At 48.7% G+C, this 23,723-nt stretch overlaps 1 protein-coding gene across 1 annotated transcript in view; it reads left to right on the top strand.

Annotated features, from left to right (window-relative positions):
- The window catches only part of LOC147703662 (RING finger protein 112-like), a 247,865-nt gene that overhangs the window by 39,368 nt on the left and 184,774 nt on the right, over positions 1 to 23,723 (top strand). Inside the window, exon 3 of the mRNA XM_086932000.1 lies at positions 3,153 to 3,368. Coding sequence (XP_086788126.1) covers positions 3,153 to 3,368 — 216 coding nt within the window. The remainder of the gene's footprint in view (positions 1 to 3,152; positions 3,369 to 23,723) is intronic.

The raw sequence follows: 23,723 nt of genomic DNA, 5'->3' as shown, positions 1-23,723 counted from the left end.
AGAAGGTTTTTTCACATGGTAAAATCACCTTAGAACCCACCACAATCCCTAAAACGAGTATGGTACCATCAACAAATGATTTATAATGTAACTAAAGTCCTAAAACCCACTATTAACTACAATGCTTTTTAATGAGGTGCTATCATGTATATTGGTCCCAAGATGGCTGCCAACACTTCTTGGATGAAGTGCTGACAGCCAATCAGATCAGATGTGTGCTTAGGCTCCGCCCAGATATATATCTTTTTTTGAACCTAAATTACTCAAAATGCACTGGAGCACATATATTGAGACCTAGCAAAGGCACATCGGGCTAACAGTCCCTACAATTTTGCCAAGTTTCGTGCAAATCCATTCAGCCGTTCGAGCTAAAAGTGAGGCCAACCGCCCTATGGAAATTAACATGGGAAAAACGCGTTTTGGGACCCCCCTTTTTTCTCGGGCCCCCCTTGATGAACCCCCCCCCAAATTGTCAGGGGCTGCTCAGAAACAAAATGTTCAATTTTCCTGAAAATTTCAGCCAATTCCGTCCACAAACGCCAAAGTTATTAGACATAGAATTTTCAAAAATCCCATAGAGAAAAAATCCTAACTATATATACCTACTGGCGACCGCCAGTAGGTAATATATATATACATACATACATACATACATATATATATATATATATATATATATATATATATATATGTATATATATATGTGTATATATATATGTATATATATATATGTATATGTATATATATGTATATGTATATATATGTATATGTATATATATGTATATGTATATGTATATATATATACATACATACATACATACATACATACATATACATTTGACCAGATTATAATTTACAATGGCTCAACAGATAAATGTAACCTTACCACCACAATTTTTAAGTGAACCTGGCAATCCTCTGATTTCATGGGAGGATTGGATTGTAATGTTCTATAACTATATTGAAGCAATTGATGGGGAAGAGTTTTCTGCTAAAAGAAAAAAAGCCTTACTTATGACCACAATTGGAAAAGAGGGTCAGAGAGTATTTAAATTTCTTCCGCAAGTGTTACCTTCAGGGAGTCAAGCTCCTTTGGATGAATTTAAAGAAGCTATATTTAGATTACAAACTAGATTTGCAAAAGAAGAGAATTTAGTTTTAAATAGGTATAAGTTTTACAAGAACAAACAAAGAGATGAGGAATCTATTGTTGATTTTGTTGCGAGATTGAGCGAGTTGTCAGTTAAATGCAACTTTGGGCAAATTAATGATGAATTGATTCAGGATCAATTGATTGTCCAGTGCAACAAATGCAAAATCCAAGAAAGACTATGGGCAGCTAAAAACCCTATATTAAAGGTTGCTATAGATCTAGCAAAAGTAGTGGAAGAATCCGAAAAATGTATGAGAGAGTTACAGAAAAGTGGGTTAGATCAGAAAGTAGCTGAGATTTCTGAAAAGAAAAAGGTTATGAGTTATTGTAGTGAAGATGGGAGTGCTGCTATAGCTTTCGTTAAAAAAAAGGATATACTTTGCAAAAGAAGAACACTACTTTTAAGAGTCAGTACAAATGTTGTAGTAAGTGTGGTAGCTCTGCACACTCTTCAGATGCAAAGTTCTGCTTTGCAAACCATAAGGAGTGTTTGAAATGTGGAAAATTAGGACATTTTGCAAAAATGTGTAAGTCGAAAGGGAAATCAAAAGTAGCTATTGTTGAGGATGCATCTGAATTGAAAAGAGAGTTCAGTAAGTTGTTAGTAGTACAAGATTCGGATGTTAATACTTGTCAGGAGAGAAGGGAAAAAATACCTAAAGCTGACTTTGTGATTGATAAGAAAATAGTTACTCTAATGGTTGATTCTGGGTCAAAGTGGACCATCATTCCACAGTCAATGTTGAAAGAGGTGTGGGGTGATAAGTCCTTGTTGCTCTCTGACATTTTCCCCAGAGGTTTCCAGGGAGAAAGAATTGATCTTTTGGGATTCTTTGAGAGTAATATCTGTTTTAAAAATAGATCAATTGTTAGGAAAGTGTATGTGTCAGCTGATGGACCGCCTATTCTAGGTTGGTTTCATCAGTATGATCTCTACATTATAGTTAACCCAAGAGCGGATGAACAAGTGATGGTCATAGATGACCTAAATATTAGTTACATTTTACTAGGTGCCAAAAATGTCTTTAGAAATGAACTCAGTGAGTTAAAAGGATATGAACACAAGATTATGTTGAAACAGAATGCACTTCCAGTTCAGCATAAGGCAAGAAGAGTCCCGATAGCAGTGAGGGATGAAGTCAAAGGTGTTTTAGAAGAAATGCTTCAAGGGGGATAATTGAGCCTGTTGAATCTTCAATGTGGATTTCTCCGGTCGTTATCACCCAAAAGGCTGATAACAAGGTCAGATTCTGTGTGGATCTCAGATCATTGAACAAGAGTGTAATAGCTGATGTATTTCCCTTGCCTAATATAGGTGAGCTTGTTTCAACATTAAGAGGTGCAAAGTTTTTCAGTAAACTTGACCTTAAGAGTGCATATCACCAGATTAACCTACACGAGGATTCAAAGCATCTGACTGCTTTTATAACTGGTGAAGGGACATTTCAATTCACAAGGCTTCCTTTTGGGCTAATCTCTGCAGCCAGTGTCTTTCAGAGGATGGTCACAGAAATTCTAAAAGGCATTGACAAAGTGTTATTTTTTCAAGATGATATACTGATTTTTGGAGACACTGTGGATGAACATAACAATGTGTTGAGAGCTGTGTTATCTAGGATAGACATGGCAGGTTTAACGTTAAGGAAGAACACAGAGTTAGAACACTGGTAATGTTCTAGGGTGGTACACTTAGTAATAAATATGAAAGATAGACTATACACAAGTAAAGAGATAGAAACCTATTTACAACACATCTCCTTCATACAAATAAAACTATTGGATGTTTCTCTAATATATGTTGCTGTGATGATTTCATTTACAACATATATCTACTTTTTAAGGGCACTAGAGGAAGAAAGATAGAGAGAGTGTTTTATTGTAAAATATAAACTGGAAACCAGACAGGATTGTGATCCACCTGCGCAGTAGGAAGAGGTCTTGAGTCAGCATTTCCCAGGATTTCTTGTAATCTCTTGTGCTTTATTCATGTTTTCTGCAGGTCCGGAGAGATCTGACACAGCCACATGGGGAGGCGGTGCAGCTGGTTGGACTGGACAAAGATGGATGCATGGTCATATACGAGGAGGCCATTAAGACCTGCTTACAGGGAGCGGGGGTCGACAAGTATCCGGTCTGCATGATTTCCATCATAGGAGGCCAAAGCAAGGGTACTGCTGGCCTTCTGAATCACACATTGAGAAAACTGAGGAGTATGGTGAGAAACACATGGAAGGGAGCCCACTACAGGAGGTTTGGTCCGGGGCGGGACACTGCATCATGCTATCTGTATTGCGAGAAGCAAGTAATGGTGTTCAGTGGTGTGAGAGCCAACTCTGTGTGATACTGCTTTCTGTGCTGCTAAAGAAAAAGGAGCCTGGTAGAGGACTGGGAAGCGGCAGATTTCAAAAGTAAATTTAATATAGGCTTTAATGGTGACGTCAACTTTTTTTAGTCATTAGCATTTGCTCAAATTGATGGATCAGGGCTTCTTGGAGACAAAGTGAAAATGGCCATATGCCTGGGAACGGTGTCCATCAGCCCTATGTCCCTCCCACCTCGGGCGGGAGAGTGCAAATGTAATTCTCTCTGCCAAGGCTTCACACCCCAGTTGAGTAAAAATACTGTCCATCCCGGTGGTAGTACGTTTACATAATGAGGGCCATGGACTTATTTTCTTGATTCTATAGACCAGCCAGACACCTGTTTTCTGGTAGCCACTTCTACACACGATGTGTACAGTCGTCCAGCCTGGATTTGTTCCAAGCTACTCCCAAAGTCTCTTGGTTTATTTAGGAATAAGATGAAAGTTTTTCCCTATAAGACCTTTTCTAGCCACACACAAAGGCTTTCAACTATATTGGTTGGTATATTGATGATGTATTTTAATGAAGTCTTGCCTTCTTCATTGGCTATTTTTTGTAGTCTTATTGGACTGAGCATTATGACATTGCTTTTTTCCACTATTGATTTGAAGCCTGCCTCTGTTTATCCATACTTGGACAGTAGTTTGTTGGTTACAGGATCAAATTTATTATCCCTAACATTATTTGTAATACACAATGGTGTATTTCCTGCAGGTGACTGTAAGTTCAGTACAAACTAAGGGGGTATTGCGAGGTATTGGGCATTTCCAGCACACATCCTGCCTGCACAGAATTAGCAAAAATAAGATGTGCTCTTCTTGTTAAGCAAGACCTATGGAACAGCACATTCCATTGACTGTAAATTCATTCAACAATCGATGACCCAGCTCAGGGAGATCACTAGTTAAGTTTTAAATAAGTGGTGCAACCCCACAGGGCAGGGCTGAAGTGGCAATGCCATTTTGACCAACACAGTTTGGAATGTGGTTGGTTAATAGTGACTGGAAACTGTGTAGTGCTGTAGAATATAATATGCAGTTCTCTCTTTTTTTTGTTTAAATTTCTTTAGTGGGTTTTCACATTTTCATGAATGGTACAGACCTGTTTGATTTTTTAATTAGTCTGGTTGCACCTCTTAAAATACATGCACCAGATACATTTGCAGCGTATGAACAGTTGTCACAATTGTGATTAGATGCTCAACAAATTTACAACAATGGTGCAGTCAACATATCGGCACCTGTAAGTAACAGATTACAACCTTTATAATTAGCGCCTGCTCAAACCAGTTGATGGGTAAATGCATGCTTTCGTGTTGTCAGTGTTCTCGTTTAGCACTTTCTGTTCTGTGAACTGTCAATGTGGGTTATAACTAAACAGGGGAAAAATAAAACATAATAGGTAGCCTGACATACCATCGGGACCTGCTCCTGGTGCACTCAATCGCTGCCTCTAGTGTGTATGGCTCAGATGGCAATCTGCTCGCCTTATGTGTTCATGACATGGTGTGAGGTGGTTTATAGGCTCCTTCGTATCACTTTGCCTTATCCCTTTTTTTTTTTTCCCTCTGCGCCTCATGCCTCCTCTTGTTTGCCTTTGTTAGGGTGAATCATTGGTGGGGCTTAGAGGAGGCGTGGTAGAGTTGTGCTTGTTTTGTATTTCAGTCAGTATCGCATCCCAGCTGGTGGTGAGGGGGGGTCCTGCGAACGCGCAGGGTGTCTTCGAGGCGAAGGGTGACACTTTCTGCTTTTGCCCATGCTAACAGTGAGCGTCTCCACGCTATTAAGTGAGGGGAATCAGGGGCCTTCCACCTCTTGGTGATCTATTGTTATCTCAAGGTCAAGGAATCTGGAGGTCAGTGTGTTTCTGTGGTTTCTGTGATACAGGTGTAGAATGTATATGTGCCATTTGAATGGGAGGACACGATCTGTACATTGAGTCAGTGTGTCTTCTACTTCTCTCCAGTATGTTAGCTAGACAGGGCATCCCCACAACAAATGTAATAAGCCTGCATTGATGGGCGAGCATCTAGGACATGCAGCGTCTCCACGCTTAAAGTACTGGTTAAAATTTTACAGTGTGTGCAGAGATAGATATAGGCCCGGGGGCAGCCCGATTGGGGGTAAATCAACCAATCTGAATGACATGATTAGGGGCTTGAATTGGGTGGACACATGGCGGCACTTGCATGGTAATGAGCAGGAATACACTTATCTCTCAGATGTCCACAAATCCTTTTCTAGACTGGACTATATCTTCGTTCCTAGAGACTCGATTGGTAGAGTAGAGTCGGAAGACATCCTACCACGTGGGCTCTCGGACCATTCCCCCATCTGGGTCGAGCTCCGCTTGGGCAGGGGGCGGCAGCCATTTCGCTAGCGCCTCTCAGTGTGGCACATGCAGCAGGAGGACTATCAGAAATGTAAGGGTGAGGCATTATCTGGGGGTGTTTCTGTCTGAGGTACCCACAGTCTCCTGGGAGCGGAATTTAGCGCCGGTGTGGGAACGGGTCCGGGCGCATCTCAAGACGTGGTCCCGTATGCCACTGACTATCTATGGAAGGTCGGCCATTTTTAAAAAGGTTGCTCTCCCCCGACTACTATATCCGCTGCAAAACCACCCATACCCCGTCCTGCCCAAATGGTTCAGACAGGTAAATTCTGCACTAGGGCAGTTTCTCTGTGAGGGGGGCGCTGTACGTGTGGCGCTCCGCACTTGTTTCCTATCTACATATTGCGGTGGGCTGGCGACCTCCGACATTCTCTCCTACTATCAGGCTTCCCACCTCCTAGTCTTGAACGAGTGGTTGTATGGAGACAGGGGGGACCCGGCATACGCTCTGGAGCAGTGCCTTATGGAGTCTCGCACGCTGCACACTCTCCTATATATGGCGCCGTTACGGAGAGCGCCACCACCGGCCACGCAGGTGGTGTTTCAGGCCTGGAGGCAGGCTCTGAGCCGTATGGGATGGTGGAACACCCTGACGGGTGAAACCCCTCTGTGGCACAATGGGCGGCTACCTGGGCTTGCGACGCTACAGGGCTTCCGGGGATGGGATAGTATTTATCAGGTACGATGCTTAAGTCATTTCAAGAACTTAGCAAGGAATTTGGTATGCCCCGCACTCAGTTTTTTAAATAACTGCAGTTCCGCCATGCACTTGCCCCTAGTCTGGAGGGCCTTGAGTCCCTTCCAGAGTTTAGCCCTCTGGAAGCAAAGGTGTTTATCCCCTTTAGTGCTAAGGCATTATTAGTATTCTCCTATAATTTCCATTGAAATCAATGGAAAGTCCATGACGAGTTACACTTGTCATTAGCATCCAAGAGGTTATGGGGGATCTGGAGACGGAGAAGATATCACGCATATACCAGTCCCTGGTCACACATTGTTCCCCCACACTGCAGAAGCTCCGGGAGACCTGTGAGGAGGATGTGGGGTAGTTGGAGAAGGAGGATTGGAGGGAGGCGCTGGCAGCGCCCAGGGGTGCAGCCATAGCGATGCGCCTACGCCTCATCCAATTTAAGTACTTGCATAGAGTTTACTTTACTAGGGTGCGGCTCTGGTGGGCGGGAATGATCGCATCTCCGGATTGCCTTCGGTGTGGCGGAGTAGGAGGGGACGTTTCTGCACACAGTGTGGGTTTGTGGTTCTCTTGCTCGGTTCTGGAAGGGGGTGTTGGACTGCTTATCTGAGGTCTTGGGATGGGAGCTCCCCCGTACGCCACAGTTAGTCTTACTGCATGTGATGGAGGGGGTGGGCGGCAACGTCTACAAGAGGCATTTGCTGCTGCTGGGCCTTATATTTGCGAAAATGGACGTGGCTAGAGCATGGAAGGATCCTCGTCCCCCCTCTGTGGTCGCATGGAAGAGAGGGCTAGATTTTTGTATGGGGCTGGAGCAGCCGATTTTTGTAGCCCGAGGTTGCCCACGAAAGCATTATAGAATCTGGAAATGCTGGGCTGAGTTCCGAGGCCTGTGGCTTGAGCCGCTGGCTCGAACGGAAAGATCCTCCGGAGGTGTGATGCAGGAGCCATGATAGCGAATATGCATGGGCAGTCATTTAGGTGTGCTATGTGTGGGAGACATGCGGCAGATCCAGTGCGACTCGGGGAGTGGGGGGGGGGGGGGGGGAGTTGTCTAATACAAGGGTCTTCAAACCGGTCCTGGAGGGCCGGATCCATGCCAGCTTTTTGGGATATCCCAACTGAGATACATGTAGTTATTTTAAAAATCTGGCATGGATCCGGCCCTCCAGGACCGGTTTGGAGACCCCTGGTCTAATTTGTTTTTTGTTTCTATATTTGTTCAGGAAAAAGAAAAAATTATTGCTTTTCAATTGATGTTGTATATTTGTCCTGCAGATGCCTCTGGTGTGCAGAGTTCTGCGGAATGGGTGCAGTCTATCTGTTTAAAAAAAAAAAAAAGCATAATTATTTTACAGGATGCTATGTGTGTAATGTAGAATTGTATTTGGCATAGGCGGGCCTTCCTGGGGATTCATGCTGGATGTGATATGATTGCGGTCCATTCTGCGACCGTGAGTTGGCAGCCCATATTTTCCTACCATTGTTGCCAGAGTGGCGTTAAGTCAAATGTTGTGAGCGGACGGACCATTTTATTAGGTGCCCTCCCCCCGTCCCATAACATGCATATACTGTATGTTGAGGTGCTTCAGTGGTTCGACAGACAGATCACCACAGCTATTGGAGAGAGCAGTCAATATTGAGCGGTGGAATAGGAAACGACCCGGGGGCGGTTTGTCTTCCTCTACTAATGTTGTGAATGGGATCAAAGCGCCCTCACAGAATAAGCCCCCTGTATCCTGTTGTCCTGCCTCTCTCCATCAACGCAGCTCGGCAGCCGTGGTGACTGTCTCGCCCCTGGGCATCCCCTCCAGTGGCAGGGCAGGTGTGTTTGGGGCAACTTTACGGGTGATGAGCAGAATTCTTCAGTAGCATTTATATGCTACACTAAGCAGCAATGAATCTGGCTTTGTTGCTGACATACAGGGGTGGAACAGTCCCGCTGGCGCTGAAAGAGTCAGGGGCCCGCGGGTAGACGCGGTATCATCCCTGTGACGGTCCACCAGCCATCTAGCTATCCACTGCAACTGTGCATCTAGATAATATTGCTCTAGATTAGGGGGCGCTAGACCTCCTTGGTCTACAGGTTGATATAGCTTGTTTATCGATACTCGAAATCTGGAGTTCCCCGATATAAAATCTTTTTATCAGTTTTTCCAGTGGTCGGGAGAATGAGGGAGGGACATAGATCGGAAGGTTTGCAAAGCAATATAAGAATCTGGCAGTATCACCATTTTTGTAAGGGCCACTCTGCCTGTTACAGGCAGCGGGAGCGTACTCCAGAACTGTATCTGGGGGCGGATTGTGGCTATGGCTAAGTAGGTCTGCTTGGCTCCTGTATATTCTGATTCCAAGATAGCGGAATGTGTCTGCACAGCAGCATACTCACACTCTGTTCATTATATATCCTGGGTCGCCACATTTGTCACTGAAGGGGTAAAGACAAGATTTGGAGGCGTAGACTCCTACCCCGATATTGAGGCAAAGTTTCCTAGCGTGTACGCTAACTGTTGGGGGACTTGGTGGATGTCTCTTACATACAAGAGTAGGTGGTCAGCATACAGAGATATTGTGTGCTCGCCATCTCCTAATGTAATGCCTTCTCCCTTCACATTGCGGATTGCCTCCCCTAGGGGTTCTATGGCTAATGAGAAAAGTAGGGCAGATAGCGTGCATCCTTGCCTAGTCCCTCTCTTCACCTGTACTGGGACCGATATGTATGGACCCGTTTTTACGCGGACTGTTGGTGCAGTGTATAGCAGACACACCATGTTTATGAACCCTTCTCCCAGATTGTATCTTGTCAGCGTTGCGAATAAAATTCACCACTTAAAGGAGTCAAAAGCTTTCTCCAGATCTAATATTAGGCATCCTGATCGTGCCATTGGGGTTTTGAGTAAGTTGCAACTCTAAAGAAGCACCTTAGGTTCAATGAGGTGCTCCGAGAGGGCACAAAGTAGTTTTAGTCTTTATTGACAAAGGGAGGGACCACCTGTGCAAGTCAATCTGCCAGGAGTTTTGCCAACGCTTAGTAATCAACTTTAAGGAGTGCTAGTGGCCTATAAGATTCTAGGTCTGTGGGGTCCAGCCCGAACTGCCAAGCCATGTCGTCCCTAGACCGGAATCAAGCATCCTAGGACCGAACCGGTTTCTGGCTATCAGCCGCCTTCAGCCAGGATAGCTTGACTCCAGTGGCTTAGTCCGCACGGGACCCACGTCTGGGCATACTCTCCCCACATAGGGTGAACAGCAAAACACACACGATGATGGACGGAATGTTGCACAATGGCAAAACATTCACCCCCAGTCACAGATCTGGGTTTAATCCATCGTTATTTTGCTCATCAAGCCACCCCAGTTCAGACATGGCCATATGCAAATCAGTCTTGACCCTGTGCCTCATGGGAACAGTCCAGCCCGAACTGCCAGGCCAGGTCTTTCCTGTACCGGATTCAAGCATCCTAGGACCGGTTTCTTGCTATCAGCCGTCTTCAGCCAGGATAGCTTGACTCCAGTGGCTTAGTGAGCACGGGACCCACGTCTGGCCATACCCTTCCCACATAGGGTGAACAGCAAAACACACACGATGATGGACGGAATGTTGCACAATGGCAAAACATTCACCCCCAGTCACAGATCTGGGTTTAATCCATCGTTATTTTGCTCACCAAGCCACCCCAGTTCAGACATGGCCATATGCAAATCAGTCGACCTCGTGCCTCATGGGACCAGTCCAGCCCGAACTGCCAAGCCATGTCTTCCCTAGACCCGAATCAAGCATCCCAGGACCGGCGTCTGGCTATCAGCCGTCTTCAGCCAGGATAGCTTGACTCCAGTGGCTTAGTGAGCACGGGACCCACGTCTGGGCATTCCCTTCTGTGAGAAGTTGGCCTGATATATGATGTTTCCACTTCTGGAACCACCTTGTATCAGTCCAAACAATCCCTTATGGTGTCTGGTTGTAAGTCAACCTTGTATACAAGCTATCCTAGGGGTAGCATGGACTAAGCAGCCTGAAAGGCTAAACTCAAGAGGTTGTGTTAAGCGAGCTGTTTTACCAATCACAATCCTGTAATATCAAATGAAAGGACACCACACAAGTATATATTATAAAAATATGTGTTTATTACTAAAAACAATCCCCAGTACTCTTTATGAGCAAAGGGGCACAAGCGTTAAATCAAAAGCACAGTATAACATATGAAAGTTGCACAATTATGGATGAGGGCAGGTGACCACTCAAACCATATATTAAGAAAGTGGTATAAGAGATACCAATCGAACAGTGGTTAGGCCTAGGGCCTAGGGAATCGCTGGGAGCAGTCGGGACTAGCAATGCTGAAGTCGGGAAAAGCCCGCGGGATTCGGGTGCAGTGCTTAAAGCACACGCATGCACCAATGCAAAGTCAATGGTGCGTAAAAGTTACACAAATAGAGTTTAAGGATACTTCCGCTGAACCTAGAAGGACAAAACTTTAGACACAGACCCTAGAGGTGTGTACCAGTGTGGGAACTGCCACGTGGGCTCTGGGGCATCTGCGACGTCCAGGAGCGGGTCACGAGCTGTCCCATGAAGGCTCTCACAGTCGGCGCTGTCGGCTTCAAGATCGGAGCAAACAACACTTGGCAAGAGCAATCCATGCAGGACTGGAAGATTGCTTCTCACTCGGACCAGGAGGGTCAGAGCAGGTGCTCCTTTTCAGAGGAGCGGGTGCAAGTCTGGAGCAACCAGAATCGCAAGTCGTATTTCAAGTTTCGTCGGCACAGGGGCCACAAGCCAGCTGGCAAGTGACCGGGCCAACGCGTTGAGCCAAAGAAAGCAGAAGGGCCCCACGCAGCACTCATCGAGTGTAGAGGGGTGAGCTTCGGTGCAAAAGTGGCTGAGGGCTGGGGCTTCTCAAACCCCGGTGTACAGCTTCGAGGGTCACTCGTGGGCTGCACGGTCAGCGTCTCGTGGTCTTTTCAAGATGGCGTGCCCCATGCTTCCGGTCGCCTCCACGGGTCTCAGCTCTGCAGGGACTGTGGATCGGGCTGTAGGAAGGCAGGCAAGCTTGATCTCGTCGATCTCTGTCGCTCGAGTTCCGGCGGGAACTGCAACAAAGCAGACGTCGAGGTGCTGGATGGTGCCTGTTTGCACAGGGTGGTCACTCCTTGACCACAAGGGAGATTCTTCAGTCTTCTACGTCGAGTAGGATGTCGAAAGGTCCAGAGTTCCGTTTAAAATGTTTCATCAGGATAATCTGAGTGCGTTGGCACTGCTCCCATTCTTATACCAATCTAGGGGGCTGGATTACCTGCTAGGTCCCCTCCCATGGGTGGGACCCAGGAAGGGGGTGGATACACCCCTTTCCCTTTGATCCAGGCCGCGCTGGGACTGGGGCTGGTGTGCCCCAGAACCGGTTTGGCCGGATTATGCAAGGGGAAGCCTTGTGCTCCCCAGGCAGTGTCTGGTTTCTTTCAAACCTCCCTGCTACAATCCACTATCTCCTGGTTGGGGTGGTGTAACACCTCCCTGCGACAGGAAAGCCTTTGTCCAGGCCTCCTCTGCTGAGTGTCGGTCAGCAGCAGGAGGTCAGACTTGTGTCTGTGGCAGAAGCATCCATTTTGTGAATCTGAGGCTCTTTTAAAAATCAACCGCCTTTCAGTAAAGTAACATGTCTTTTCCCTCTAGAGGGGTGGAATGCTATCCCCATCGAAAGGACTGTCGAGGGGATAGTATTCGAAATCGTATGACACATTACACAACATGTTTTGATAAAGCCAAACCAAAGTTGCTATATAACCGCGAGGATTATAATGCACTTAATAGTATATGGTATGGCATTATCCCGGAACAGCTTAGGGAGTTGTTCCTGACAGCTGCAGACAGGCTCAGCTCATGCTAGAGCACCATCTCACATTAAACCACGCACTCTGCCTCCAGGATTGATAAGGCCTTCCATAGGAGTGGCTCACAGGTTTATATGTGTCCAGATATAGGTTTAGATATAGGGATACTATATCTAAGCAAGGGGTGATTGCACCCACTTGCCCCAGCTGAGTGATCAGCCAGTTGTGTCAATGTAAGAACCAGCCAGGGGTGGCAAAAGCTATGCTGCAGCCCCTGGTAGGCCTTGGTGGCACCTATGCCCTGAGCACCTATAGTGCATGGTACAGGGGCGGACAAGGAGTCCATTTCCAATTGGGTTATGTACCTAGGGTACATGGAGTCCATTTTACAGAGAGAGCAGATAGCCTGGGGCCCTGATTAGCAGGGAACCAGGCCAACTAAGTTGAAAACCAGCTAAACACAGGCAAAAAATCTGGGGTAACCATAGTCAGGTATCCACCTTCCTACACCTTCCCACATAGGGTGAACAGCAAAACACACACGATGATGGACGGAATGTTGCACAATGGCAAAACATTCACCCCCAGTCACAGATCTGGGTTTAATCCATCGTTATTTTGCTCACCAAGCCACCCCAGTTCAGACATTGCCATATGCAAATCAGTCTTGACCTTGTGCCTCATGGGAACAGTCCAGCCCGAACTGCCAAGCCATGTCTTTCCTGGATCCGGAATCAAGCATCCTAGGACCGGTTTCTGGCTATCAGCCGTCTTCAGCCAGGATAGCTTGACTCCAGTGGCTTAGTGAGCACGGGACCCACGTCTGGGCATTCCCTTCCGACATAGGGTGAACAGCAAAACACACACGATGATGGACGGAATGTTGCACAATGGCAAAACATTCACCCCCAGTCACAGATCTGGGTTTAATCCATCGTTATTTTGCTCACTAAGCCACCCTTTGGTATCGCTTTGTTCGCCCTAAGTTGGCAGGGTATGCTCAAGACGTGAGTCCCTTGCTCACTTTACCACTGGATTCAAGATAGCCTGGCTGATGAGGGTTATGAACCCGAAACCGTTCCCAGGATGCCTGTTTCCGGTCCAGGGAAGACATGGCTTCGCAGTTCGGGCTGGACTGTTCCCATTAGGCACAGGGTCAGACTGATTTGCATATGGCCATGTCTGAACTGGAGTGGTGAAGTGAGCTAAAGAATGGTGATGGATTAAACCCAGATCAGTTGACTGGGGGTGAGTGTTTGATTTGCTCAAACGCTCCATCCATCATCCCCTTTGGTAACGCTATGTACGCCCTAAGTTGACAGGGTATGCTCAGACGTGAGTCCCTTGCTCACTTTACCACTGGATTCAAGATAGCCTGGCTGATGAGGGTTATGAACCTGAAACCGGTCCCAGGATGCTTGTTTCTGGTCCAGGGAAGACCAGGCTTGGCAGTTCGGGCTGGACTGTTCCTATGAGGTACAGGGTCAGACTGATTTGCATATGGCCATGTCTGAACTGGAGTGGTGAAGTGAGCTAAAGAATGGTGCTGGATTAAACCCAGATCAGTTGACTGGGGGTGAGTGTTTGATTTGCTCAAACGGTCCGTCCATCATCCCCTTTGGTATAGCTTTGTTCGCCTTAGATATTCAGCATGTTTAATGAGTGGGGATAGGGCAGGTGAACCGACTATACGTTCTTGACGAACATGTAGACTATGCACTGGAAAATAAAATGAGTACACGTGTGTTCGGGTGGAGGGCACAGGTTATGTCAGATGGCGACCAATGTGTAAGCCATTCCGATAGTGTTTGCACATTGGATGTCGCTGCCGTTCGTGTTAGGGATAGGTGTGACCGGTCCAGTTTTATGTCTAGTACTGAGTTGAAGTCTCCTTCCATAGGCCAAGGAAGCAGACTCCATCTGACTAGTACCTTAGAGAGCCTGGTAAGGAATGAAGCCTGCTCCACATTTGGTGCATAAATGGAGCCCATAAGGATTATTTGCCCGTTCAGCCTGCCTTTAAAAAATACATATCTACCCTTTAGTCTAAGTCCACCTGCTCGTCCATAAACAGGACCCCTGTCTTTATCCATGTCAGTGCCTCTTTGCGCTCGGGGGAAGAATTAGTGCTGTATACACGCCTTCTCCAGCATTTGCGAAGGCGGCAGGTTTCTACCTGAGTGAGATGTATCTCCTGTAAGAAGGCTATTGTTACTTGTCTGTGCTGGAGGTATGAGTACACCGAGTATTTTCAAGTGGGTGTGTGCATGCGCCTCACGGTCCATGTTAGGATGTTAGTCTGTGCCATGAGTGAGTAGTGTGCCCTACTGCATCAAGGGAGGTGGGAACACGGTTAGATTTCAAACCACGGCAAAGGAGCCACAAGGGGGTGTAAAAAGGGGGGAAAAGAAAGTTCTAGAACTGGGGGCACAACTGTGTGCTTCATAACTTTGAGGGCGAACACGTAGTCTATAATAGTCCAAACTGCAGAGCCTAACCGCAACTAACTTGTTAGGTGTGGTTGCCTGCTGGGGTGTGTGCTACAGGTTTATGCATGTTGGACATAACGTCCATGTTATCTCTGGGCAATTGATAACTATTTTTGGGCTTAGGGTGTAGCCGTACCCTAGTCATTACTTAACCGAAAGAGTGTTCTGCGCCAGTGTGGTTGTTCCTGCCGTGCATTGGACAGGTGCTACATACGTGTTGGTGTGGCTCTGTTAAGAGTTATTCACATTAATAGAGCAATATAGCAATTACACATCATATGGTAAAAGTACTCTTAACAGTATGTTGCTGGTCCTACTGGCCTGGCGCTTGACCCTACAACATACACAATGGGACAGCAACCTAAGTCGACAAACGCCTCTCTGGCAGGGTGTGTGGCTGGGGAAAGTGGCATCGCCAGAGGGATTCAAAGGATGGGACCACATCGGCATATCACAACTGGGCAAAGTATGGGTGGGCGATCACATTACGACACTCCACCCGCTCAAGCGCCAGTGTGAGGAATGGCTGGGTCACCTGGGGAAAGAAGACTGGTGCGATTCCCTTATGGCCCCAAAAACCATCACCACTTCAGCCAGATTCAATTATATTATCTCCATACTGCCTATCTCAACCCGGAGCACCTTTATAGGGCAGGCCTGCGTCCTTCAGCAGAATGCACACGTTGTGGACAGGAGCCAGCAGACTTTTATCACATGGTCTGGTCCTGTCCCTGCCTTAACCCGTATTGGGATAAAATAGAATCCAAACTCATACATGTCCTGGGCTGGCAGGTGCCCCATAACCCCCTACACCTCATCCTGGAAGTCATGGACGACTTAGATGGGTCCCGAGCAGATAAACTATTCCTAGGGATGGCCACCAGGGTGGTCAAGCACGACATCGCTGCGAAATGGGCACAGCCTCACCCTCCAAAAGTAGCTAAATGGCGCAGAAGTGTGGGCTGTGCTTCCCAGGAGAAGCCCTTGTTTGAGGCCAGGATATGCCTAACCAAACACACAAAACTATCTGGAGCAAATAGATAAATCAACTGAGATGATTGGCTTGTTCTGTTTATGTATCGTAGATCTGGATCGATATGCATGTATGTGCACAACCACTGCCGGTACACTCTGAAATGTCAGTGGCTAATGGTCAAATGTGCTGTACTGTTGTTTTTGTTTCTCCACAAATCAATAAAGTTGATTATCAAAAAAACCAAAACAGTAGGTTGCTGATTGTAGTATGCCGTCCGATGTCTGCGGCGTGATGTCCGGCAGCAGAGAGTCCAAGTCATTAGATTTTTCTGGCGACAACTTAGACGCGCCCAGAGAAGGGGTGGATCGTGTCTCTGACTCGGAGATGTGCGGTTTATTTCAGATTGCTGCAGCCACATGGATGGCCTCTTGCCTTTCTATTTGCCTTTGTTCCATGTCAGGGATCGCAGCTTGTGGTCTCAGTTGCTTGGAGTGTCCTCCTCTGCCCCAGTGCCGATTTCTTCTGCCTTGTCAGAGGAGCTGTATGACTGCAGTTGGTTTGGGTTCCGTCAGCAGGCCGGATCCTACCAACCAGTCCTAGTCCTCGGGTGGCGTGTCAAAGAATTGGGCAAGCCCTTTCGTAACTACTCAAATTTTGGCTGGGAAGATGAAGGAGTAACGGATGTTCAAGTTGCGGAGTTTACGTTTCACCTCACTAAAGTATCCTCCTCTTTTCTGCACCTGTATTGTATTGTCTGGAAACAGCATTATTTCTAGTTCTGTATCCTAGTGTCAGTGAGTTTGCGTCCTCCCTCAGCACTGTGTCTCTGTATTTCACAGCCATAAGAGGAAGGGCCTTGGTCTGGCTCCCGCGGGCAGCCTGCTGGCCGGTACTCTGTGGTCGCACTTCACTACAAATTGAGCTGACAGTGTGTCTTCTGTGAGCAGTTCCTTCAAACAACTCATGACATATGCAACAATGTCTTGACCCTCCTTTCCCTTGGGCAGGCCCATCACTCGGATATTATTTCAGCGGGATCGGCTGTCTGCGTCCTCCAGCTTATCTTCTAGCATGTTTACCTGATCCACAAGGTCTTGTAGAGCTGCTGCGTGGCTTCTAGTGGTCAGTTTCTAATCCAGCAGCACTTGCTCGTTGGTGTGTACCCTGACAGTTTGCGGTGGTCTGCTCACAGTAAAATGTAAATCCAGTACTTTATAGCGCACAAATCACCCCCTAAGGGGTATCTCGGCACTGGGGGCCGTTGGGATATTAAGTGAGCTATTGCCCAGAGTCGCATGCTGCTGGGCAGACCCCTGCCGCCGGAGCTGGGGATCGAACTGTGATCCCTGGCGGTCAGCGTCAGTCGCCCTGACCACGGCGCCACACCTCTCTCACAGTAGTGTGATGTCAGCCACAACCTTATCTATTTTAGACTCTAGTGAGGTCCGGGTGTGTTCCAGGATGGCACCTAGCTTCTCCACTGCAGAGAGACAGGACAGAGAACATTTTTATGGAGAGTGTCCTGGTCGGTGTTTCTCCTGCTTGTTTTTCCGTTGCTTGCTCAGCCTCCTGGGTCTCCGATTACGCAGCGGTTTGCTGCGCGTTTGTACGTAGGCGAGCCATGGCAAAGTTTGTGCGGGGGCAATGCAGGTGTCCCGGGAGGCTAGCTCGTTCTTTGCCCGAGCGGTGTGTTGAACACAGGGGATGTGCTGCTTTTCTGTGCGTGTCACTCAGGGGCCTGCTGGCTGCACCAGTGCAGTGTTGCAGTCCTACCACTTAGCTAGGCCATCACCATCTGCGGGCGTTGTGGGCTCTATTGTGCATTGGAGGCCTTCTAGGGGGCTGCGGCCCACGGTCTGCAACCTGCGAGCGTTTAGCACCCTGTTCTCCCCTAGCAAGCAAAGAGGGTGAGAGAGGCCGCAAGGAGATCCAACCCTGCAGGTGTCTTAACTTGGGCTGCTCGAGCTTTGTTATTGCAGTGTGCGCTGTGTTTGAGGTTCCGGCTGTCTGGTTATCCTCCTCCCAACCAGGTCGGTGCCAGCATGCGCTCAGCGCAGGCAATTGTGGCGACTGGTGCCTCAGGGTGTCAGGCACACACACCACCAGTACTCATGAAGTGCACCACTTCTCCTGATTCGTTTCGGTTGGGCAGAGACCCGGGACTGGTTCCTCACAGGCCTTTTAGCAGCAGTGCAGGCAGGCACTCACTTATCCACCTTGCTCTGGTCTCCGCTTCCGTCCTCCGAGGTTTTGGTTCATATGAGCGGGGCAAGAGGAACTCCTCTCCCCCACCATCTGCTTCACAGGCTGCTCCTTCACTCCAGCCCGCAGTCTCGTGCTCGCTTTGTGCGTAGGCATGGGGCCTAACCCTCACCCACAGCCTCAGAAGTTCCCAGCCCTCTCCTCCTCAGGCCTCTTCCACAAGTGAGCCCCGGGGCTCAATGTTGCCTGTACTTGGGTCTGCTTTAGTTGTTTTTGTCCATGTTGGGCTCCATCTCTGCCGCTACTGTGGTGGGGCCAATGCAGATCTCGCCTCGCGCCTTGTGTATGAGTCGGAGGCCTCCAGTCCGTGGCCTTGCATGTCTCTGGGGCTTCCACCTCTTGGGGCTCCCGGATTCTGACTCCAGGTACCTCCGCTGACCCAAGGCTCCGCTCTCGCCTGCTGCAGATTCTTACTTTGTTTTGCATCTCTGTTCAGCGTTAGGGCGAACCACTTGACTGTCCTTGTGTTCTCCTCGCTCGCCTCCGACCTGCGCAGTGAGCAGGCGTCTCGCCAGGGAGGCCGCTAATATGCTTGCGGCTTCGGTGTGGCAATGAACAGCAGGCACCTCACAGTATTTAAGGCCTCCTGCATACTAGAGTTTGCTGGCGTGCTATATTTGCAACGATTAATACGATCAACAGGATAATCAAGGGTTTTTCCAAGGCAACCGCTAGAGGTTCATGGCCCCTATCTTGGCTGGCTAGCCACGCCCCCCAATATGCAGTTCTTTCTTAAGCGTTATAAGCAGATTACATGGTTCACAGTACTGAATTCAACTGCCAGGCCTAATGATATCAATAAGCAAGGATACTCATTTTGTACTGTTCTCTGAATGACATTCCATAACAGTGCTGGGACAAGGCATAAAGGCTATCTTCATTTGTACACCACTTCTTTCTCTAACTGTTTCGACATGGTTGAGCGTACAATGATGTGTCTGACGTGAGCATGTAAGTTCACATCTATGGATTGCTGAACTGGGGGCATGTTTCAAGCTTTTATATCTCCCTACTTTTTATTGGTTTCTGATTGATAATGTCAAGTATTGAAATATCTGAAGGAGACCCATTAGTGATATATTCCTTACCTTAGAATATCCCTTGGCGTCAGACTGGATTCGGAAAGTTTTTGTCGGCAGTATACCTGCGTGTCGGAAGGTGGCGTCGAGATGACATCACAGAGACTACTTAGGCGCCACCCATGTGCTCCGACGTCAGTTCTTTATTTTTCCACGCCAGCAAGCGCAGATCCGGTTAGAGCACGTATTCTAAGTCACTTTTTCACTAATTTTTGAGACTTTTTGTCTTTCATTTTTTGAGTCTTGACTCCTGGTGCCACGTAGGGATGCCTTGGTTTAAATCAGTAGTGTCACGACCGCGTATCCTCAGGATCAGGGCGATGCTATATAGGGGTCCACCTCCAGACTGCCCTATACTCTGAATATCCAATACCACAGAGCATAAGGAAATCAGGTGAGGGAAAAAAGGTCAGGAAGGGACTGGAACGGGACGGGAGGCACGGGCACTAGCTAAAATTTCCTCTTCTCCCTCTCGGTAGGTAGTGTAAAGACCTTCTTCCACTTTAACACACAAATCTTCCAGCCTTCCTGGGTTTGCACCAAATTATAAATCCCTGATAATGGAACTTCTTTTTTTTTTTTTTTTGGAAAACCTTTATTTATCAAAACAAAGTACACCGCTATTTAGCCGTACATCCCGGAGGCCAGGCAGCATCTTATCTCAAATCGGGAACAAGTACAAAATCAAGGCACAGGAGTGGTCAGGTTTAATTTTACAATGAAGAATACTAAAATAACAATAAATAAAAACAGAGTCAAGAAAGAGAAACGTAGCTAAAGAAAGAGAGAAAAGAACAGAAAGAAGAAAGTGAAAAGAAGAACAAGGCTGAGGGCCAAGAGGATATTCTAGGCACATATCACGGGGAGGGGCAGGGTACGCACATCCCACAAACAACAGGTCACATGACAGAAAGGTGGACGGGGAGCAAAAACTCAGGATACGACACATGGAACCTAGGGAAGGGGGAGCTATGGGGAAAGGCGGACCTCAGGCTGTGCCGTCTCAGGGGGTGCACAGATGTCTCCCCTATACGAGTTCCATGCTCCCCAGATCAACCCCCACATCTTGGGCTTGCCCCGGGCCATGTAAACAGTCTTTTCACGGAGCATGCACCAATCCATGTTGGTTTTCCACAGGCCAACGGAGGGGGAAGTTGAAGCACCCCATTTCTGGGCAACGTCTCTCTTGGCTATCATATTGGCCAGGGTGACCCAACGGGTCTGAGCCACATTATAGTCAGTCGGGCCCCACACGTTCAGAAGGCAGCGCCGGGCCTCCGCATGCAGGGTCACACCGGTAACAGCTCTCATTACCTCATGCACGCGTCCCCAGTAAGAGGCAACTGCCGGACACTCCCAGAGTATATGCATAAAGGTGGCCAATACGCCACATCCTCTCCTGCATAGTCCATCTTGAGAGAGTCCCATACGAATCAGCCTTGGGCCTGTGATATAAACCCTGTGGAGTATCTTCAACTGAACAAGTCTTAGCCTGGCCGAGATTGCTACCTCCTTAGGGGAGGAGACCGCGGACTGCCACTCCTCATCATCCATCTCAATCCCGTCATTCACCCAAAGGTCTCTCAGTTTCACCAGCAGGTCAGTCCGCGCATTAATAAGCTTTTTATAGATCAAGGAGATGGCACTATCCGGCATATGGCCGTCCAGTACCCTATCTTCCAGCGGAGATGATTCAGGCACTTTCTCTCCCACGGGCATAGAAGATGTGAGAGCATGCCGAAGCTGTGCATAACGGAAGTATTCCGTGTTATCCAATTGGAACTCTGCCTGCAGTGCCTCAAACGATTTAACATCTCCTCTAGCCATCATATCTACAACCCTAGAGATACCGATGAGATCCCACCTGTCGAACCCCTTGGAGTGCCACAGTTTCCCAAGCAGGTCAGAATCGTATAGGGGAGTTGCCATGGTGAGCTTACCCTGCCAACCCAGAGTTTTGGTCACCGCCCTCCACAGGTGCACCGCCGTCCTAGTGGGTCCAGTCAGTTTCCGATCCAGAGATCTAGAGTACAACGCCCTGAAGTAATTCCCATCATTCATGAGCCAGCGATCCATGGCGTATCCAGGATTGACTGCCGGCCCGTAAAACCCGTGGTTAACTGCCACCAGCTGGGACGCCCAGTAGTAACGACGTATGTCCGGCAGTGCGATGCCGCCATCGTACCACGGTATAGTCACCTTGGCAATGGAGCTCCGCGGCCTACCATCCCACAACAGGTTACGCTGCAGGCTCTCGACCTCTCCGAAGTATTTGGCCGGCACTGGGTCTTGTGTGTTCTGGAGCGCATAGAGGAACCGAGGCAGGGACATCATTTTAAACCATGCCGCCCGGCCCAGCAGGGATATCGGCAATCTCTTCCAGCCCTCCACGTCTCGCCGCAGCCGCGCCAAAGGAGGGAGCAGGTTATTAGCGTAACGGGTACGGGCATCCTTTGAAATATAGATGCCCAGGTATTTGAATCCCTGTTGCGAAATCTGTATAGCACAGCCGCGGGGGAGGCGCGGAGTGTCACCACACAGTACATAGAGGGAGGACTTGGACCAGTTGATGACCAGGCCCGAGTAACCACCAAAAGTGCCCAGTACATCAAATGCCATAATCAAGGACCGGCCGGGAGAGGTAAGATATAAAAGGATGTCGTCGGCATAGAGCGATATGCGATCTTCCAAGCCCGGCGACCACGTGATACCTGCAACGTCGGGATGCACCCGGATCCACGCAGCCAGCGGCTCAAGTGCTAGAGCAAACAGGAGCGGCGACAGCGGGCAGCCCTGTCTAGTACCCCTGCGCAAGGCAAACGAGGCAGACAGACGACCGTTCACAGTCACATTGGCAAGCAGGGAAGAGTAGAGGAGCTGGACCCAGCTGATGTACTCAGGCCCAAACCCGAATTTAGCAAGCACAGCCCAGAGGTAGTTCCACTCAAGCGAGTCGAACGCCATCGTTGCGTCAAGTGAGGCAAGCACCGTCGGTTCTGTGAGCAAATGCTCCCGCGCCATAACCGCGTGGAGCCTACGAAGATTAAGGGCCGTGTTACGATGCGGGATGAAACCGGACTGGTCCGGGTGAACCAAGTCCGCGATCACTCCCACAAGCCGATTAGCCAGTAGCTTCGCCAAGATTTTCGGCTCGGCGTTCAGCAGGGAAATTGGACGGTACGACCGGCACAGGTCTCGAGGTTTCCCTTCTTTGTGAATGACCACAATAGTGGCCAAACGTTGATCAAGCGGGAGCTCGCCGGCCTCACGGGCCGCCAGGAACATATCCCTCAGAGGTGCAGCGACAGTGTCAGCCTTGAGCTTGTAAAGCTCCACCGGAATGCCATTGGGTCCCGGTGCTTTCCCGGAGCGCAGGGACCTGATCGCCAGTGCCACCTCGTCCACCGTCATGCCCCGGTCCAGATCCTCCCGCTCAGCATCAGACAAACAAGGGAGCTCGATCTCCTCCAGAAAAGAGGCCGAGTCTGATTCGGACAGGGCAGAAACAGATGTGTAGACCGGCTCAAAGTAGTCTGCGAACGTCTCGGCTATTGCAGCAGGGTCAGTGACGACCAGGCCGTCGTCGCCCAGGACTTCCGGAACAACTCGGGATGCCAATTCCTTCTTGTCCAGCCAGGCAAGAAGCTTTCCCGCCTTATCACCGGCGTCGTAGATCCTGCCCTGCTGTTCCCTGCTCATCGCCTTAGCTGCGTCAGTAGCAGTGGCCCTGTATTCCGACTGCTTCAGGGCAAGAGCATGGAGCAAATCCGGAGTCGGTCCCAGGGCCAGCTGGGAATTCAGATCAGCAATATCCAACTCCAGCCGAACCATGTCTTCAGCCCGTCTCCTGCGCGCCTCGGCTATCAAGGAGAAGGCTTCTCCTCTAAGAACAGTTTTGAAGGCCTCCCAAAGAGAGACGGCCGAGGCGACTGAGCCCGAGTTTTCAGCAAAGTACAGCTCAATGGATTTCGCTAGGAGATCGCGGGTCTTGGGATTGCGAAAGTACCAGGGGTTAATAGGTGCCACCCTCGACGTAGCCATTATGTTAAAGTCGAAGGACACCCAAACTGGAGAGTGGTCAGAAATACCCCTGGCCATAAGACGAGCGCTAGAAACCGACTGCGCCTGGGCTGCGGGGGTCAGGACATAGTCAATACGGGAAAGACTACCGTGAGCCCCGAGTGGAAAGTGTACTGTCTCTGAGCGGGGTGCAAAAGTCGCCAACAATCAACCATGCCCATGGTGTTAAGGAAGTCTGGGAGCCAGGACTGTGCACTACGTAGATCTCTGGATGGGAAACGATCAAAATCACCTGAAACCACAGAATTAAAGTCCCCCCCCAGAATTAGCAGTCCCTCCGGGAGACCCAAAATGGCGCCACCAATGTCTTGAAAAGTGGATGTTTGCAGTCCCGGAGGGACGTAAACCGAAACCAAAACCAAAGTGCGCCCCTCCCACCTGCACACCACTGCCACGTATCGGCCCCTATC

This window comes from Lissotriton vulgaris, chromosome 7 (genome assembly GCF_964263255.1).
Source record: "Lissotriton vulgaris chromosome 7, aLisVul1.2, whole genome shotgun sequence".
NCBI classification, from domain to species: domain Eukaryota; kingdom Metazoa; phylum Chordata; class Amphibia; order Caudata; family Salamandridae; genus Lissotriton; species Lissotriton vulgaris.
Note: the sequence above shows the minus strand (reverse complement) of the source record. Positions and strands in the feature narration are given on the sequence as shown.